We start from the raw sequence: 19,914 nt of genomic DNA on the forward strand, positions 1-19,914 counted from the left end.
CATTTTAGTATAAAAGCACACTAATGTTTACAGTACAGTATAATGTGTAAAAGTATAGCTTCACACTGTACTAGAAAGAAAACAAATATGAAACATTTTATAAAGTACAGATGTGTGAACTCAGAAAAACTTGGTGTATTATGCAGTGGCGTCATTGAAGTTAAGGTTTTCAACAAAGGACCATTCTGACCGTATAGCTTCTGTATACTCTCCTCCTTGTATGCCACGTAGACATTTTGATGGCTAACTCTTTTGAAACCACAAGCCAACGCAGTCTGTTCAACTTTTGTTCCATTTATTTTAAAAAGCAATTTGTTAAAAACAAAAAAAAAGTTGCAATATTCCAATGTCTTAAGAGCATAAATGTTCACTGAGCAGCGAATGTTTGTGAGTGTTTGCAAAAGTAGCGAATGGTGATTTGTCGTCAGGGTTTGTCTGGCTTTGTTCAAGGTCTCAACCAGGCTTCTTCACTCCTGGTCCTCGAGGGTCAGAGTCCTGCAGGTTTTAGATGCTTCCGTCCTCCAACACAGCTGATTCATATAATCAGCTCATGTTGAACATATTCCGACTTTCCTTGTGACACGTAAAAACTGTCAGTGGCCATTACGACTGCTGGAGAAAGTCTGACAAATGTCCGCTACACTCTCAAGCACTCGCAATCTTTTTCCACTCTGTCAGAGACGGACTTTAGGCAATTTATAAATTTGATACAGATTTTAACAAGAAACATGAAGTCTATACGCACGTGATTTGCATTGGTGGGCCACATGAAATGATATGGTGGACCAGATCTGGACCCTGGGCCTCGAGTTTGACACCTGTGGTTTATACGGTCTCTGGTTTTGCCCGCTAAATTAAAGAAAGTCATGCAACTAATGGGGAAAGCTTTGCAGCAAGCAAAATGACCCAAAACTAACTGCCATAACAGGGAGTTCATCAGAAAACGAGGTCTTGGTGTGTGCAGTCCTTTCACTTCCACTCCCCTCGGCTCAGTTGCTGGGAAACGTACTGGCAAAAACAGACCCCTCCCTCCAAGTGACCGGGGCCGGGGCACGGCTGAGGAAAGGGGAAGTGCTTTTTCGCAAGGCAGCAGGCATAACCTGATGAGAACCGGACCACAGCTACTTTAAACATCTCCTCCACGTTAGCCAGGTGCTCAAATGTCACCGCAAACTCCCCTTTGCAAGCGTCCAGGGAAACGTACGCCAGATAGAGTTTTGAATTGGACTGACACCCCATCAGGAGTTTCTCCTCGCTGAGGATTGCGTTGGCCTGACCCGCAGCTTTTTGCATCTCCCTCACAACGTGCTTCTCGTCATCGTTCTTCCAAAGAGAAAGGTGAACAAGTAAGCCGATTGGAACGGAGGCGAAACATATGATGATTGTGGCCCAAACTCCTTTGGTAGTATTTAAAGGCAAAATATTATGCAATATCGCAGATTTGTACAAGACATTTCCAACTAATAACAAAAACATCATCACGCCACTAATGTAGGCAATAACCCTCATCCAGAGTGGCCTCATCCAAACTTTATTACGAGACACACTGTTGATGATGGCAATGGCCTCCCTGTACTTCTCTTGGTCCTCAACGATCAGGCGCAGTTGATCCGGTACGTCCATGTCACTGAACTGCCCCGCGTCCCACTTGTAAAGACTTTCCACGTTAACGGCAGTTAAGGGCTGCAGGGCCTTCCCGTTGTAGATGGACGGAGGCTGGTAAGGAACCATCGTGGAACCTTGGAGCTGCCAGTTGGGGGTGAAGAGCACCTTCAGCAACTTGGCCATAAACTCTGTGTCGTGAGCCTCCAGGTAGGTGAGGTGGCACAGGTGGAGAGGGACGCAGACCGCCGGCTCCAGAAGCACGGGGACGATGGGCTTCCTCTCCAGGCAGTCTCTGAACAGAGACATGTTGGCCTCCAGGAGACACCAACGGCTCCTTACGAACTCCGAGCTGAGGACCAGCAGGACTTTCTGGCTCTCCTGGATGCACTCGGACATGTTCTCCAGCACGGTGCGCCCCGGCGTGAAGTCGCGCTCGTGGTAGCAGACGCACAAGCCGCGAGCTTCTAGCCGCTCTATGAGCAAGTGCGTCCACTGGCTGTCGGTGCTGCTGTAGCTGATGAAGACGTGGAAAGTCTCGTCTTGTCTCAGAGGGGGAGGAATGTCTGCGGAAAGAGCCGCGGTGTTGCCTGCACCAGATCTTTTCTCATCCATCCTCTGGAGAGAGATGACAGAGTATCAAGCACAGTGTAATAGGTTCAACTTTCATGACGGTTTCTGTGTTCAGACACTTTGGTACCTTGATTTCCGAGTACGACAACTCACACGTTTTTCAACTTACCAGCCATTCGGTGTCAGGGAAAGAAGGCGTAAGCAATGATGTGTCAATCATTGGTTGTGCACTCTCAGGCACACTCCAGTCACGGAGCTTCGCACTGATTTGTGAGCTTCAGCTTCAGCATCTTTGAAGACGATGTAGCAGTATTTCAAGAAATTCTAGCTAATATTTAATTAAAAAAAAAGAAGATGGAATGTTTTTTATTATTATTATTATTATTACTGTTGAGCGTAGGGGCTCTCCGAATACACAGAGAAGGTTGCGGTGCTCAAGAAATTAGACGTCATTAATAGTCAAAGAGACGAGGGAGATGAGATTGAGGACCGGATCACCAATCTTGTTAACATTATAAAGAAACGTTAATGTTCTAAACTGTTATTAATACAGATTGAGGAAATTAGATTTTTTTGTATTTGTTTTGAATACTCAAGCTCCTTTTCTGTGGGATACTTGATGTGGCTCAGACACGACCAAATGCTATCAACAGCGGCCCCACATACTTGAAGTTGAGTTCGAAACCCTTGTACTGAAAAGAACCGTCTTTTTTTTTAACTTCGTCAGCATTAAAACAAGCCTGAAAATAAATCCATCTACAACAGTGTGCATTCCTACCTGCTCATGGGCGATGGAACCACACACAATAACCACACAATGCAGAGGAACAAGAAGTGAAAGTAAACGCGGGAAGTGGAAAACAGATCATCACTTCTCTCTCTCTTTTTTTTTTTAACTTTACTCTTTTTTGTTAAAGAGACAGCACACTCTTTTGCTTTCTGAGGCCTTCCTCTGATTCAAACTTTCCTGGATTATTTTCTGGTAAATTACAGCAAGAACAATGCCGAGTGAATGACGTGTGAAATTGGCTTTGGCACATCTGCCACACATTAGAAGTTCTGGGTTTGCATGTTTTCTCTTGTGGTTCTCTTGTGGTACTTTGACTTCCGGCCACATACAAAAAAATGTATGGCGTGTTCATTGGAGACACAAATCTTTCTATAGGTGTTCACAGGATCTCCTCAACACATTCCAAAGACATGCATGGCAGGTTATTTGGGTGTTCCGAATTGTCCCCAGGTGTGCTTTTGAGTGCGGATGGTTGTTCGTCGATGTGTGCCCTGCGATTGGCTGGTGACCAGTTCAGAGTGTACCCCGGCTACTGCCCAAAGCCGGCTGAGATAGGCTCCAGCACCCCCCTGCAACCCTTGTGAGGAACAAGCGGTTCAGAAAATGGATGGATGTTGACAGGGTTGTTAATGATTGTCGATGTGTGCCCTGCGATTGGCTGGCTACTAGTTCTGGGCAGAAGTGCCAAATCCAGGTCAACAAAGTAAAAGCCCTGCCACAGTCTGGCTTTAGCCTGAGATCCTCGAACCTAAACGAGCTCCCCGGGAGCCGGTTGACTAAAAGAATCTGTGGCTAACGCCAAACGCTGGCAGCGTTTTTACTTTCTGGATCTAGATTTGCAACTTCCGGTCCAGGCTGTTTTACTTTTTATGTTTTGTTTATAAGGCTGCATGTCAGGGGTGAGGCGTACCCGAGAATGACGTAACGCCGTTTAACTCATTCACTCCCAACCATTTTCACTTAAGTGTTTTCCTGGATTTTGACTGATTTTTCAAGGCCCGTGAAATATTATGTTCTATTGCTATAAAAATATGGAACATACCAAAAGAGAGATTAGAGTCTCTTCAATTATCAGGGGGAAAAAAAAAAAGTATATTCCTATCCGTTTCCGCTGTGCAGCAATTAGCAATAGAACATAGCTAAGTTTCATCGTTTTTCACAATTCTGCTTAGAACTGTGGGAGTTTTAAGATGGCCTGGTTGATCTCTTATACTCTGCTGCCACTCAACCATTTTCTGCAGTCGAGAGACTGCATAAAAGCCTTCTCTATGCTCTGGCATAAAAAACAAAAAAAACAAAAAAAAAACGTATAAACACGTCTTTGGGACACTTAAAACATTTAAAATATGACGTATTTATACGTTTTTGGGAGCTAATGAGTTAACTGTCGCTGATGACTCGGACGGACTTGGCCGGCCTGAAATACTGATGGGAGCTCATTAACAATGCCCAGCTCTGGTAGTTATGGCTTTCAACAGAAGACCATATCCGTTCTGATCGTATTCAATAAATGTATACTTCGCCTCTCGTTCTCCATATACACAAAACTTTGATGGCAAACTTGTTTCGAAATCAAAAGTCAACGAAAATAGTTTGTTCAGCTTTATGCAATTTATTGTAAAACAGTATTTGGTAATTTAAAAAAAACCTTGCAATATATCATTGCTAGACAATTTTCAGTTTTGCTACAGATTTTAACAAGAAACATGAAGTCTACACATGTGATTTTTGACATATGATGTAGCGGGACAGATCTGTCCCCCGTGCCTTGACTTTCACACCTGAGATTAAACAGTCTATGATATTTTTTTTTTCAAAGACAAAGCTTTAAACAAAGCAATGAAACTGATGGGGAAATCATGCAGAAAGCGAAATGACCCAAAACTTACTACCATAAAAACTCGAGGATTTCATAAGGGGAAAGTTTTGTTCACAATGTTAAAAGAACTAAAGAAAAGATACAAGTGTAACTTTACTGGTCAAGAGTGTGGATAAGATACAAGGTAACAAATGTATGGCCGACACTGGTGTAAACGTGGTCTTCATGTGTGCAGTCCTTTCAGTTCCACTTCCCTTGGCTCAGTTGCTGGGAAACGTACTGGCAAAAACAGACCCCTCCCTCCAAGTGACCCGGGCCGGGGCACGGCTGAGGAAAGGGGAAGTGCCTTTTCGCAAGGCAGCAGGCATAACCTGATGAGAACCGGACCAGAGCTACTTTAAACATCTCCTCCACGTTAGCCAGGTGCTCAAATGTCACCGCAAACTCCCGTTTGCAAGCATCCAGGGAAACGTACGCCAGATAGAGTTTTGAATTGGTCAGACAACCCATCAGGAGTTTCTCCTCGCTGAGGATTGCGTTGGCCTGACCCGCAGCTTTTTGCATCTCCCTCACAACGTGCTTCTCGTCATCGTTCTTCCAACAAGAAAGGTGAACGAGTAAGCCGATTAGAACGGAGAGGAAACATATGCCGAATGGCGACCTCTCTAATATGGGAACATAGGTGGGTGTCGCAGGCAAAATACTAGGCATTATGTACATTGACCAGTATATAAACACTCCAAATAATAACAAAAACATCATCACGCCACTAATGTAGGCAATAACCCTCATCCAGAGTGGCCTCATCCAAACTTGATTACGAGACACACTGTTGATGATGGCAATGGCCTCCCTGTACTTCTCTTGGTCCTCAACGATCAGGCGCAGTTGATCCGGTACGTCCATGTCACTGAACTGCCCCGCGTCCCACTTGTAAAGACTTTCCACGTTAACGGCAGTTAAGGGCTGCAGGGCCTTCCCGTTGTAGATGGACGGAGGCTGGTAGGGAACCATCGTGGAACCTTGGAGCTGCCGGTTGGGGGTGAAGAGCACCTTCAGCAACTTGGCCATAAACTCTGTGTCGTGAGCCTCCAGGTAGGTGAGGTGGCACAGGTGGAGAGGGACGCAGACCGCCGGCTCCAGAAGCACGGGGACGATGGGCTTCCTCTCCAGGCAGTCTCTGAACAGAGACATGTTGGCCTCCAGGAGACACCAACGGCTCCTTACGAACTCCGAGCTGAGGACCAGCAGGACTTTCTGGCTCTCCTGGATGCACTCGGACATGTTCTCCAGCACGGTGCGCCCCGGCGTGAAGTCGCGCTCGTGGTAGCAGACGCACAAGCCGCGAGCTTCTAGCCGCTCTATGAGCAAGTGCGTCCACTGGCTGTCGGTGCTGCTGTAGCTGATGAAGACGTGGAAAGTCTCGTCTTGTCTCAGAGGGGGAGGAATGTCTGCGGAAAGAGCCGCGGTGTTGCCTGCACCAGATCTTTTCTCATCCATCCTCTGGAGAGAGATGACAGAGTATCAAGCACAGTGTAATAGGTTCAACTTTCATGACGGTTTCTGTGTTCAGACACTTTGGTACCTTGATTTCCGAGTACGACAACTCACACGTTTTTCAACTTACCAGCCATTCGGTGTCAGGGAAAGAAGGCGTAAGCAATGATGTGTCAATCATTGGTTGTGCACTCTCAGGCACACTCCAGTCACGGAGCTTCGCACTGATTTGTGAGCTTCAGCTTCAGCATCTTTGAAGACGATGTAGCAGTATTTCAAGAAATTCTAGCTAATATTTAATTAAAAAAAAAGAAGATGGAATGTTTTTTATTATTATTATTATTATTATTACTGTTGAGCGTAGGGGCTCTCCGAATACACAGAGAAGGTTGCGGTGCTCAAGAAATTAGACGTCATTAATAGTCAAAGAGACGAGGGAGATGAGATTGAGGACCGGATCACCAATCTTGTTAACATTATAAAGAAACGTTAATGTTCTAAACTGTTATTAATACAGATTGAGGAAATTAGATTTTTTTGTATTTGTTTTGAATACTCAAGCTCCTTTTCTGTGGGATACTTGATGTGGCTCAGACACGACCAAATGCTATCAACAGCGGCCCCACATACTTGAAGTTGAGTTCGAAACCCTTGTACTGAAAAGAACCGTCTTTTTTTTTAACTTCGTCAGCATTAAAACAAGCCTGAAAATAAATCCATCTACAACAGTGTGCATTCCTACCTGCTCATGGGCGATGGAACCACACACAATAACCACACAATGCAGAGGAACAAGAAGTGAAAGTAAACGCGGGAAGTGGAAAACAGATCATCACTTCTCTCTCTCTTTTTTTTTTTAACTTTACTCTTTTTTGTTAAAGAGACAGCACACTCTTTTGCTTTCTGAGGCCTTCCTCTGATTCAAACTTTCCTGGATTATTTTCTGGTAAATTACAGCAAGAACAATGCCGAGTGAATGACGTGTGAAATTGGCTTTGGCACATCTGCCACACATTAGAAGTTCTGGGTTTGCATGTTTTCTCTTGTGGTTCTCTTGTGGTACTTTGACTTCCGGCCACATACAAAAAAATGTATGGCGTGTTCATTGGAGACACAAATCTTTCTATAGGTGTTCACAGGATCTCCTCAACACATTCCAAAGACATGCATGGCAGGTTATTTGGGTGTTCCGAATTGTCCCCAGGTGTGCTTTTGAGTGCGGATGGTTGTTCGTCGATGTGTGCCCTGCGATTGGCTGGTGACCAGTTCAGAGTGTACCCCGGCTACTGCCCAAAGCCGGCTGAGATAGGCTCCAGCACCCCCCTGCAACCCTTGTGAGGAACAAGCGGTTCAGAAAATGGATGGATGTTGACAGGGTTGTTAATGATTGTCGATGTGTGCCCTGCGATTGGCTGGCTACTAGTTCTGGGCAGAAGTGCCAAATCCAGGTCAACAAAGTAAAAGCCCTGCCACAGTCTGGCTTTAGCCTGAGATCCTCGAACCTAAACGAGCTCCCCGGGAGCCGGTTGACTAAAAGAATCTGTGGCTAACGCCAAACGCTGGCAGCGTTTTTACTTTCTGGATCTAGATTTGCAACTTCCGGTCCAGGCTGTTTTACTTTTTATGTTTTGTTTATAAGGCTGCATGTCAGGGGTGAGGCGTACCCGAGAATGACGTAACGCCGTTTAACTCATTCACTCCCAACCATTTTCACTTAAGTGTTTTCCTGGATTTTGACTGATTTTTCAAGGCCCGTGAAATATTATGTTCTATTGCTATAAAAATATGGAACATACCAAAAGAGAGATTAGAGTCTCTTCAATTATCAGGGGGAAAAAAAAAAAAGTATATTCCTATCCGTTTCCGCTGTGCAGCAATTAGCAATAGAACATAGCTAAGTTTCATCGTTTTTCACAATTCTGCTTAGAACTGTGGGAGTTTTAAGATGGCCTGGTTGATCTCTTATACTCTGCTGCCACTCAACCATTTTCTGCAGTCGAGAGACTGCATAAAAGCCTTCTCTATGCTCTGGCATAAAAAACAAAAAAAACAAAAAAAAAACGTATAAACACGTCTTTGGGACACTTAAAACATTTAAAATATGACGTATTTATACGTTTTTGGGAGCTAATGAGTTAACTGTCGCTGATGACTCGGACGGACTTGGCCGGCCTGAAATACTGATGGGAGCTCATTAACAATGCCCAGCTCTGGTAGTTATGGCTTTCAACAGAAGACCATATCCGTTCTGATCGTATTCAATAAATGTATACTTCGCCTCTCGTTCTCCATATACACAAAACTTTGATGGCAAACTTGTTTCGAAATCAAAAGTCAACGAAAATAGTTTGTTCAGCTTTATGCAATTTATTGTAAAACAGTATTTGGTAATTTAAAAAAAACCTTGCAATATATCATTGCTAGACAATTTTCAGTTTTGCTACAGATTTTAACAAGAAACATGAAGTCTACACATGTGATTTTTGACATATGATGTAGCGGGACAGATCTGTCCCCCGTGCCTTGACTTTCACACCTGAGATTAAACAGTCTATGATATTTTTTTTTTCAAAGACAAAGCTTTAAACAAAGCAATGAAACTGATGGGGAAATCATGCAGAAAGCGAAATGACCCAAAACTTACTACCATAAAAACTCGAGGATTTCATAAGGGGAAAGTTTTGTTCACAATGTTAAAAGAACTAAAGAAAAGATACAAGTGTAACTTTACTGGTCAAGAGTGTGGATAAGATACAAGGTAACAAATGTATGGCCGACACTGGTGTAAACGTGGTCTTCATGTGTGCAGTCCTTTCAGTTCCACTTCCCTTGGCTCAGTTGCTGGGAAACGTACTGGCAAAAACAGACCCCTCCCTCCAAGTGACCCGGGCCGGGGCACGGCTGAGGAAAGGGGAAGTGCCTTTTCGCAAGGCAGCAGGCATAACCTGATGAGAACCGGACCAGAGCTACTTTAAACATCTCCTCCACGTTAGCCAGGTGCTCAAATGTCACCGCAAACTCCCGTTTGCAAGCATCCAGGGAAACGTACGCCAGATAGAGTTTTGAATTGGTCAGACAACCCATCAGGAGTTTCTCCTCGCTGAGGATTGCGTTGGCCTGACCCGCAGCTTTTTGCATCTCCCTCACAACGTGCTTCTCGTCATCGTTCTTCCAACAAGAAAGGTGAACGAGTAAGCCGATTAGAACGGAGAGGAAACATATGCCGAATGGCGACCTCTCTAATATGGGAACATAGGTGGGTGTCGCAGGCAAAATACTAGGCATTATGTACATTGACCAGTATATAAACACTCCAAATAATAACAAAAACATCATCACGCCACTAATGTAGGCAATAACCCTCATCCAGAGTGGCCTCATCCAAACTTTATTACGAGACACACTGTTGATGATGGCAATGGCCTCCCTGTACTTCTCTTGGTCCTCAACGATCAGGCGCAGTTGATCCGGTACGTCCATGTCACTGAACTGCCCCGCGTCCCACTTGTAAAGACTTTCCACGTTAACGGCAGTTAAGGGCTGCAGGGCCTTCCCGTTGTAGATGGACGGAGGCTGGTAGGGAACCATCGTGGAACCTTGGAGCTGCCGGTTGGGGGTGAAGAGCACCTTCAGCAACTTGGCCATAAACTCTGTGTCGTGAGCCTCCAGGTAGGTGAGGTGGCACAGGTGGAGAGGGACGCAGACCGCCGGCTCCAGAAGCACGGGGACGATGGGCTTCCTCTCCAGGCAGTCTCTGAACAGAGACATGTTGGCCTCCAGGAGACACCAACGGCTCCTTACGAACTCCGAGCTGAGGACCAGCAGGACTTTCTGGCTCTCCTGGATGCACTCGGACATGTTCTCCAGCACGGTGCGCCCCGGCGTGAAGTCGCGCTCGTGGTAGCAGACGCACAAGCCGCGAGCTTCTAGCCGCTCGATGAGCGAGTGTGTCCACTGGCAGTCGGTGCTGCTGTAGCTGATGAAGACGTGGAAAGTCTCGCCTTGCCTCAGAGGGGGAGGAATGTCTGCGGAAAGAGCCGCGGTGTTGCCTGCACCAGATCTTTTCTCATCCATCCTCTGGAGAGAGATGACAGAGTATCATGCATAATGTAACTAGGTTCTGTTTTCATGACTTTGTTCGGTGTTCAGACAGTTTGTACAGTGTTACCTTGAGTTTCGAGTGTCCACTTACAGGTTTTCAAGTTACGAGCCGTGGCACCTATCAGAGACAGAAGGCGTGACCCATAAGGTGTAAATCTGACTGTGCAGCTTTGTGCTGACCTGCTAGCTTGAGCTTCAAGAGCTTTGCTGATAATTTTGCAGTATCCAGTTCTGGAAAATTTTTATAAACTATCTGTCCCTCGTTTGCTAATGACTAAGCAAGCCTAAGAGACAGAAGAAGAGCAAATGAACCTCAGGTAGTTGAGAGCATTCAGCAGCCATATGGAATGAGCAACATTTCTGCTCTTACAGATACGTTTAGCACCACTTTTTGATTTTCAATTGTTTTTACACTCCAAAGAAATAAGACTTAACCGATGCGTTTTGTGTTATAGCAGCATTCTAAGGCATGCTACCAGTGTAAGCAACTGTGGCTGTGCTAGCTTAGCTTTGCTAGTGCTGCTACCCAGATTCGAAACCAGAACCTCTCGAATGTGAGGCAGGCGTGCCAAACTCTCGTATCTATTAGCTTAAGCTTCAGGAGCTTTGCTGATCATTTTGAGAGTAACCAGCTCCTGAATTAAAAAAATAAAATAAATAAAAATAAATAAATAAATAAATAAATAAATATCCACCCCTAGTTTGCTAATGCCATTTTTTCTAAAATAAAAAAAAAATAAAAAAAAATCAAAAAAATAAATAAATAAATTAAAATAAATAAAATCAAAAGAAGACTTAATCCAATACATTTTGTTTTATCAACACTGTATGATAAATATATATAATAATTCATGCTACCAATGCAAGCAGCTGTGGCTAATGTTTGCTAAATGTTAGCAAAGTATTGCTCGCGCTGCTATTTTGTCGAAGCTCGAAATCTTTCTCTGAGACTATATTTCACGGCTGTGCACTTTAATAACCACATGCCATAGTGAAAGCTACAAACTCACCCTTGAACTACAAAGGTAAAAATGAACAATGAATTTTTACTGTCAATTAAATACAATGCTGGTTTGGATAACTTGGCACAAAGGGGGAGCGGTGGGGGGGGGGGTGTACTACTTCCCTGCAATTACAATCTTGGAGGAGTGAGATTATTTGTTTCCCTCAGTCAAAAAAAAAAAAACTAAAGATACAGCAATACCTTGAGATTCAAGTTGTACAGAAAAATAAGACTCATATTGTACTTTACAAAAACATACAGTAACACTAAGTTTGAATTGCTGTTTCGCTATCCTGTTTTTTTTTTTTTTTTTTTTTTTTTTTTTTTTTTTTTTTTTTTTTACCGTCTCTCGCCCCAAGTCAGCTGGGATAGGCTACAGCTCACACGTGTCCTTAAATGAAGAAAAGTATGCTAGAAAATAGATGGATGACATAGTTTAAATCCATTAAAAAAAAAAAAATTTGAACACTCGAGTCAGTACTTGTTTGAGCAACAGGCAGCATGACTGCAAAGATAGCAGTGCTGCTATTTCAAGCAACTAAAAGAACACTCATTTCTTTTAACCCTCTCTCAGAATGAAAAGGAGCCTTAAAATAAATGCATGCACAGCGCAACAACGTACATTCCTACCTGCTCATGGCCGATGGAGCCACACACAGTAACCACGCAATACGGAGGAGCAAGAAGTGAAAGTAAAAACCGGAAGCAGAAAACAGATCCACTTCCCTGCTTTTTTTTTCAGTTTACTCTTTTTTTTGTGTGTGTTAAAGAGACAGTGCACACTTTTGATTTCTGAGGCCTCCAACTTCCAAATCATTCCACATCATTCTCAAGTCTCTGGAAAACACCACGTTCCATCTTAACCCCCCCCCCCTCTCTCTCTCTCACACACTTTCTCACTCTCACTATTAAGCATGGTGGGTGTGTCAGCATTCGGGATGGGTGAGTACCGATACCAGGTATCGGTATCGGGCCGATACCAGCCTTTTTTTCAAGTACAGTCTTCCCTCGCTATAACGCGGTTCACTTTTCGCGGTCTCGCTGTATCGCGGATTTTTTTTCAAGTTCAATTTTGCATATATTTTTTTACAGTAATATACCCATTTTAGAACATTTATGAAGGTTTGAACATTGTCAATGTTTGAACAAGAGAGAAATGTGAGAACATGTAAATGCCTCAATGAGAAAAGTGTATAAATTGTGCGGTCGGGGATTTTAGAGCCTTAAAACATTTATAAGAGTTGTAAAACATAAAGCTAACTACTTCGCGGATTTCATTTATTGCGGGTATTTTTTGGAACCGAACCCCAGCGGAAAACGAGGGAACACTGTATTTGAGTACTCGTGACGCGGACAAGTACAAGCGACCGATCCGATTTGAGTCCTCCTTGCCTGTAGCTGGCGCTAACCTCCAGCAGTTTAACATCATGAGGATCACTTCCTGTTTTCACAACAATGAACCCACGAGCATGTCTGCGCTTTTCACCGAAACTTCACCGGTTCGGAAATACTTGAAAACTGACGAGGACCAACCACACATTGCAGAATGTGAACTTTGCGGCACAAGACTCGCAAGAGGCGGAATGAAGAGTGCATCGTTCAATGCTAGCAACTTGCTAAAACACCTCAAGGCTAAACATTTATTACAAGTGAATCCTAAACTAAAAGAGCATTTTTGTGTTTTATTTTGAACGTTAAAGCTATTGAAGAGTGACGGTGCTGTTTTTTTGTTTTGTTTTTGTCAAAATTAAAGGAAATATTTTTGTTTCAAAATATTTTTAGTGATTTTGTAGCCATGACGGGAGAACACATGAAAATAAAAAATGTGACCAGGTGCTTAATTAAAAAAGGACTTAGATGAAAATGGGAGAATTGAGCCCTTTAACTCATTCACTCCCAAAGACGTATTTATACGGTTTTTAGGTTTTTGTTTGCTAGAGTTTTTGTATGAAGGCTTTGATGCAGTTTCTGACCTGAAGTGGAAGCTTAAAGCGATGGTAGTTATTACAAAAAAAAAGTTTCATTCATGAAACAGATGAAGCACACTTTTTTTTTTTTTTTGTAATAACTACTATCGCTTTAAGCGACCACTTCAGGCCAGAAACTGCATCAAAGCCTTCATACAAAAACTCTAGCAAACAAAAACCTAAAAAACGTATACGTTTTTGGGAGTGAATGAGTTAATGTACTTTAATGTAATTCTGATCAACCCTTCAAGGTTAAAGTGCCCGCCTTTTTCCATTCACTTTCCCTTGGTGCTTTCCCACAGGCTTTCTCAACAAATCATCTGGTGTGTGATGTCACAAAAAATGAGTTATAGCTTTATAGGGGGGGGGGGAAACTGAGACTTTATTCATTATTTAATAGCTGTGGGAGATTCAATGTCGTGGAAAAGTGACCCCCTTCATCACACCGGCTCTGATTTCCTCCCCCATCGGAACAAATGGCATAAACACATCTATGACGGCGGCTTCTTGTCACTTGTGGTCAAAAATATCAAATGCAATCAATTCTGTTGGTTGGAAAGCGTGTTTACATTCACGTAGTTGCCAGTCACTATACATCGCTGGCATGGATAGCTGAATAAAGACGCATACAAAATGACACGTTTCGCTCGCCCGCCCTCCATGAGACGGCTGCAGTACATCATCATTATCGTTTGCTCATATTGCCCGCATTATAATTGAATCAGTATCTGTAAGGAGATTACAAAGGGATACGTCGTCCTTCATCAAACCTCATCAGACGCGCTACATCGCTTCCGACATTCGACGCGGTCGCTGTGTGCAAAGGAATGACTTGCAGATGTGCGGACTGCGAAAGGAAACAGCGCCAAGGGTTAAATCGCTGCAGGTAGTTTGAGCCACGAACTCGTGGCATTCTTTTATTTGGACGGTACATTAACAGCATCATCTCATCTATATATATATATTAGGGGTGTTAAAAATCGACTCGGCAATATATCGCGATATTACGTCGCGCAATTCTCGAATTGATTCAATAGGCGGCCGAATAGATTTTTTTAAACATCCATTTTTGATGCAAAAATATTCACCAAAATGTCTTAGGGTTCACACCTTAAGCATGAAAGAATGTTATATGAATGGAACATTAAGCCTTAATATTTTATTTCAACGCTGTTCAAACATGAAGCAGATTACAACCTGAATACGACTGAAGTTTCAGATGAATAAATACATTTTCATAAAAAAAATAAATCTTACTGTACAAGTTTACTGATTAGTATTTTCTAAATTAAAAAAAAAAAAAAAACGACTTTTAAATTTGTATCGGGATTAATTGGTATCGAATCGAATCGTGACCTATGAATCGTGATACGAATTATATATTATATTATATTATCACAATAAGAAAACATTGAAATCAAGCTTTCCTTGGTACGCACGCTCGGGATTTGATCGAATCTCATTTGGGTTAAATAAAGTGGCATAACTGCCCGTCGGCATTTCTGTTTTTATTAAAAATTCTCCTGTGGGTCATCAGAGCCGGGGAGATGAGACGTGGGCGCTTCCCCATCTCCCTGCTGTACATGCTATCACTTTTCATGAGGCTTTCGAGGACTGCATTCTTGCGCAATGCTGAAGATGTCGAATGTCAAATAGCAGCACGCTGAGCCGAGATTTGCTTTAGAACATGAGAACAGACCTCATAAACGCTAATTTGGACAGAGAACCACCAGTTGTGACCACAATTTGTTCATGATGTTGCGAGTGGAGGAAGTGGGTGCAACGGTTATGTCATATTATTCAGAGCAAAGTAGATATGTGTGAGGCATGCAAGTTCAAGAACGAAAGTTGAGTAAACAACAACAAAAAAAAAGTTACCTCTTTTAAAGTCATATTTTGGACTCCTCCCTCGTTAAATAGCAGCCAATCAAAAGTTTTATTCAAGTGAAAGGGTGTGCGCATGCGGGCAAGTGGTGTTGTCCAAGGGAAGAAAAAAAAAAAAAAAAAGCATGTAGACAGAAGCCAGACTTACTGCACTGCTCTGACAGGGAGAGAACAACAAGATGAAAGGACTGGACTATTATCGTGATCAGATTATTCACTCGGAGCTGTCCATGATGACATGTTCCACGTTGGACTAAAATCAATAAAAAGGCATTTTAGAGTGCTGTGTCCATCTTTTTCAACTTCATGCATGGAATACCCTCCGCAATTCGAATGATTTTAAAATGAGGTGATGTTTTTACGATGTAGTGGACAGCCAAGATAGTTTTGGCAAGCCCATGACAAACGTACAACCGTTTTGTCAGCTGGACCCATTTCACACGCAAACCTTGGCTGCATCAAAACCAGATTTTACATCTGTGTGCAATATATATCCATCCATCCATCCATTTTCTTGACCGCTTATTCCTCACAAGGGTCGCGGGGGTTGCTGGCGCCTATCTCAGCTGGCTCTGGGCAGTAGGCGGGGGACACCCTGGACTGGTTGCCAACCAATCGCAGGGCACACAGAGACGAACAACCATCCACACTCACACGCACACGCACACCTAGGGACAATTCGGAGCGCCCAATTAACCTGCCATGCATGTCTTTGGAATGTGGGAGGAGACCTGAGACACGGGGAGAACATGCAAACTCCACCCAGGAAGGTCCGAGCCTGGACTCGAACCGGAGACCTCAGAACTGGGAAGCGGACGTGCTAACCACTCGACTACCGTGCCGCCCTGCAATATATATATATATATATATATATATATATATATATATATATATATATATATATATATATATATATATATATATATATATATATATATATATATATATATATATATATATATATATATATATATATATATATATATATATATATATATATATATATATATATACGGGCTGCTAACACTAACAATTATTTTAATAAGAGATTAATTTTGAATTGTTGAAAATATTCACCCGTTCCTCGACCTATAGTATCTATAAATCTGTATTTTGAGTATCTGTCCTGCAGTACTCACCACCAGGATGGCCGAGTGGTTAAGGCGTTGGACTTAAGATCCAATGGACAACAGTCCTCGTGGGTTCGAACCCCACTCCTGGTATAGTGCAAACCCTGTGGTACAACTTGAATTTTCACATGTCGTTAGCATGCTATAAAAATCAGAATTCCATGCTAACCATTAAAGTATGGCTATAATATTTCTTTGCGAACCAAGACCAGACAGTGTCATGTACCATGTCGAGTTCTTGTCGATTGAAATTCAACATTTTTAGGATGACATAGCTGTTCTTTTTTTTTTTTTTGTAGTCTATCCATACATCCTTTATAGCACTTCACGTCACTTGTGTAGCAGCTAAGCTGAAATATTTGCTTGTGTTTGGGATTGCAGAAAGAGGACAGTGTTTGTTTGTTTCTCCTTTGATTTTTTGTTGTTGTTTTGTTTGTTTTTTGTCTGGATAGCCCTGCAGATTTCGACAATTCTTTTCCAGTCACATGGTTAGCATGCGCTAATTTTGGTGGTGTCATGATCATCCTACTAATCACTTCCAAGTCAGATTATCCCACAGAGCTGTCAAATGGCATTCTCCATATAGTTGCTACATTGCAGGGTTGACTTATTTAAAGGGGAAGTCAACCCCTCCCTTTTTATTTATTTTTTATTTTTTTTATTTATTTTATTTTATTTTTATTTTTTTTGTTACAATAATATGTTCTATGCAACCCCACAAGTCTAAATATGGTATTCTCGTTAATATTGCATTAGTGGAATATGAGTTATGAAGCAATATGGATCAATTTTTGTCCATCTCAGGGGGCGGCCATTTTGCCACTTGCTGTCGATTGAAGATGACATCACAGTTGTTCAGGTCTCAGGTAACAACCAATCACAGCGCAGCCTCAGAAAACAGCTGAGCTCTGATTGGTTGTTGCCTGAGCTGAGCAACTGTGATGTCATCTTCAGTCGACAGCAAGTGGCAAAATGGCCGCCCCCTCAGATGGATAAAAACGGCTGGATTTTGCCTCATAACTCTGATTACACGAATGTAATAATCATCAGAATGTCATGTGAGGTCCACGCATAACACTTTATTGTCAAGAAATGTTTACAAGCAAATGTAGACATTCAATATTTTTGTTTTTGCTATTCGGAACTCATTTGCCTGGCAGGCAAATGCTAATGAAACAATGCTGAGTTTTTTTGTTTGTTTGTTTTTTGGGGGGGATTTGGATTAGTGAACTCTGGAGTCCATCTTGGCCATAAATCCCGTAAAAATAAGTGAGAGGCATACAGGCCAACAAAGAAAGGAACAAAAAGCCGTCATTTGGCGCTGATCACGGATTGTCTCAGCTGTGTTTGGATGTGTTACCTGACAGTCTGCTTAAAAAACAGAAATCGAACACCAGTCCAAGCCGCCTCAACCAGAAGCATCTTTTTTTCCTCTCTGTCGCACTCGGCAGAAGGGAGGCATGCTCACTTGCAGCTGTAACAATAAACAACATGGCTGCCAAAGTGGCGCAATCACTTCTGAGCATTTTTACAACAACACGTGCTCACAGATGCTCACGACAAGATAAATGATGGCCGTTTATATGACTTCTGATCACATATTTCCTCTAGTTCACAAAACAGCCTTCTCACAGATTATCTTGAAATTGTGGCAACTAGTTGCTTTGCCCCCAATTCTTTACTAGCCGACTCTCGTGTTGTTGGCCAACATTGAGAAGATAATCCAAGCCGCCTAAAATGAAAATCAGTTTTCTCAATGGGAATCACAGCCATGTGGATGTCCAAGTCCCAGTAGGTCCAAAATGTGAATGCGTGACAGATGTCTACCAAAAAAACATTTGCTTTCATCTCTGAACCATCACATGTTAAACGACAATATGGGTCAAAAATTTGACTGACTGGGTTGTTTTGTGGGTTATTCACTTGACTTTTGGGGCTAAATGAATAACGCCAAAAGTTGTGTTGGTCCCTTTTTCACCCATATTGTTTGTTTTTGTTTTTTTATAGCTAACTATAATTTGTGTTTTATCCGACAAAACCGAAGTGAGACTTGCGCATGTGGCGAAACTTATACAGTAGATCAGTCAATGATGACAGTTTGTTGCATGAGAGATTGCACCGATGGGTGCTTTTTTTTTTCTTCTTTTTTTTTTATTCGCAATATTTTCAGACTTGGCTTCATGCCTTTGTTTTTATTCCGCAAGTCAGCAAGTGAGCCAAGAAAACTTTTCACCCCCCCCCCCCCCCAAAAAAAAAAAATAAACACGAGAGCGTCTGTTCCTAGTAGCGCACAGTTGGGAGTCCCTATACGAATGAATCAAAGAAATTGAAATCTCGCTCAGAAACAACTTGCAAATCTTTTCTCTCGCAGCCTTTTATTTTTCTGACGATGCGCGACAGGCCTCATTCTGTTGCCTGGTCTTCAGTCCAAACAAAACAAAACAAAACAAAACAAAAAAAAAAGTATGAAGAGAAAAGATTTAAATGCCCTGAGTGGTTCTAATCTATATAATTAAAACGTAGGGGGGGAAAAAAAAACCAAAATAAAAAAACAGCAATTCATGACATTCCTGTAATCATATTAAGTCATCCCCAATTATCCTTTTTTGTACATTTGAAGGCCAGTAAAAACCAGCCTATTAGTGACATTTTAAAAAGTAGTCCGTCATTTATAAAAGCAAGCAGAAAACCTTCGACTGGGGATCGTTTCTGGCATTTAACTCTACAATTAAGGCAAATTTGCTGTTCTTTTTAAAAAATGCCAATAAAGACACGGGTGATTGGTTAAAAAAAATAAAAATAAATACACAGAGACATAATTACAGCTGTCAGTTTGTTCTCGACATAATTTAGTAAAAAACAAACAAAAAAAACAAGTGAGTACCAAAAGTTTTTTTTTCCCCCCCCTAAATTCTGTAAATGTCTAAACTTCCAAATTTTTAGCTGGCCTATTTTAATTACAGTGCTGCCTTGAGATACGAGTGACCTGCCTGACAAGTTTTTCAAGAAAAGAGCAAATTTTTTTTGCTTTGAGACTTGCAAGCAAAAATTTGCTCATATCACAACAAGCGGCAGTTTGGCAGATTGTCAGCAGTTAGTTCATCAAAATGGAAGCTTCGTGCTCTTTAGTGGAGGTTTACAGACATACTAAACATAAAACAGAGACAATCACACGTTTGCGTATTTGACACAACCACATCGTTTTCAGCTTTGGATAACAGGCCAGTTTAGCTTCATGCAAACACTCAGTGCAAAAAGCCATAAATGTGCTAATGAATAGCATCATGTTACAACCTCGAAATCATGTCTGAAATATTATTTTTGCACTGTACATACTTTTTTAAAATCATTTTAGGAAGCTATTTTTCATTTTTTTTTTCTTTTAATGGCTTTAGTGTTTTAGTTTGTACATGCTTTTAAATGTTTTACTTTTTAACTCGTTACCTTGCTAGTAAACTATTTGAAAACTACTGTAATAAAATACAAATTGTAATCAAATAATATATTTATCATTTAATACTATTAGATTATTTTACGTTAAATGTTAT

The 19,914-nt window shown here is 41.9% G+C and overlaps 3 protein-coding genes and 1 non-coding gene across 4 annotated transcripts; 1 reads left to right on the forward strand and 3 right to left on the reverse strand.

Annotated features, from left to right (window-relative positions):
* Window positions 1-310: 310 nt before the first annotated feature.
* LOC144016388 (uncharacterized) lies at window positions 311-4,240 on the reverse strand. The gene is made up of 2 exons (XM_077517462.1): window positions 2,954-4,240; window positions 311-2,220 (listed from the first exon to the last, which is right to left on the reverse strand). The coding sequence occupies exon 2, from the start codon at window positions 2,215-2,217 to the stop codon at window positions 970-972; it is 1,248 nt and encodes a 415-aa protein (XP_077373588.1). The 5' UTR covers window positions 2,218-2,220; window positions 2,954-4,240; the 3' UTR covers window positions 311-969.
* A 314-nt stretch (window positions 4,241-4,554) lies between these two features.
* On the reverse strand, window positions 4,555-7,109 carry LOC144016387 (uncharacterized). The gene is made up of 2 exons (XM_077517461.1): window positions 7,024-7,109; window positions 4,555-6,287 (listed from the first exon to the last, which is right to left on the reverse strand). Exon 2 carries the CDS (start codon window positions 6,282-6,284, stop codon window positions 5,025-5,027), a length of 1,260 nt encoding a protein of 419 aa, XP_077373587.1. The 5' UTR covers window positions 6,285-6,287; window positions 7,024-7,109; the 3' UTR covers window positions 4,555-5,024.
* A 1,516-nt stretch (window positions 7,110-8,625) lies between these two features.
* On the reverse strand, window positions 8,626-12,100 carry LOC144016386 (uncharacterized). Its single transcript, XM_077517460.1, has 2 exons — window positions 12,016-12,100; window positions 8,626-10,358 (listed from the first exon to the last, which is right to left on the reverse strand). The coding sequence occupies exon 2, from the start codon at window positions 10,353-10,355 to the stop codon at window positions 9,096-9,098; it is 1,260 nt and encodes a 419-aa protein (XP_077373586.1). The 5' UTR covers window positions 10,356-10,358; window positions 12,016-12,100; the 3' UTR covers window positions 8,626-9,095.
* A 4,276-nt stretch (window positions 12,101-16,376) lies between these two features.
* trnal-uaa (transfer RNA leucine (anticodon UAA)) lies at window positions 16,377-16,459 on the forward strand. Its single transcript has one exon. It is a non-coding gene; the product is annotated as a tRNA-Leu (tRNA).
* The last annotated feature ends 3,455 nt before the right edge of the window (window positions 16,460-19,914 follow it).

The sequence above is a fragment of the Festucalex cinctus genome, chromosome 3 (assembly GCF_051991245.1).
Source record: "Festucalex cinctus isolate MCC-2025b chromosome 3, RoL_Fcin_1.0, whole genome shotgun sequence".
In the NCBI taxonomy this organism is placed as follows: domain Eukaryota; kingdom Metazoa; phylum Chordata; class Actinopteri; order Syngnathiformes; family Syngnathidae; genus Festucalex; species Festucalex cinctus.

What these genes read in the sequence shown, in the direction of transcription:
- LOC144016387 (XM_077517461.1), bottom strand. Translation starts at nt 6,284, where the DNA reads ATGGATGAGAAAAGATCTGGTGCAGGCAACACCGCGGCTCTTTCCGCA.
- LOC144016386 (XM_077517460.1), bottom strand. Translation starts at nt 10,355, where the DNA reads ATGGATGAGAAAAGATCTGGTGCAGGCAACACCGCGGCTCTTTCCGCA.
- LOC144016388 (XM_077517462.1), bottom strand. Translation starts at nt 2,217, where the DNA reads ATGGATGAGAAAAGATCTGGTGCAGGCAACACCGCGGCTCTTTCCGCA.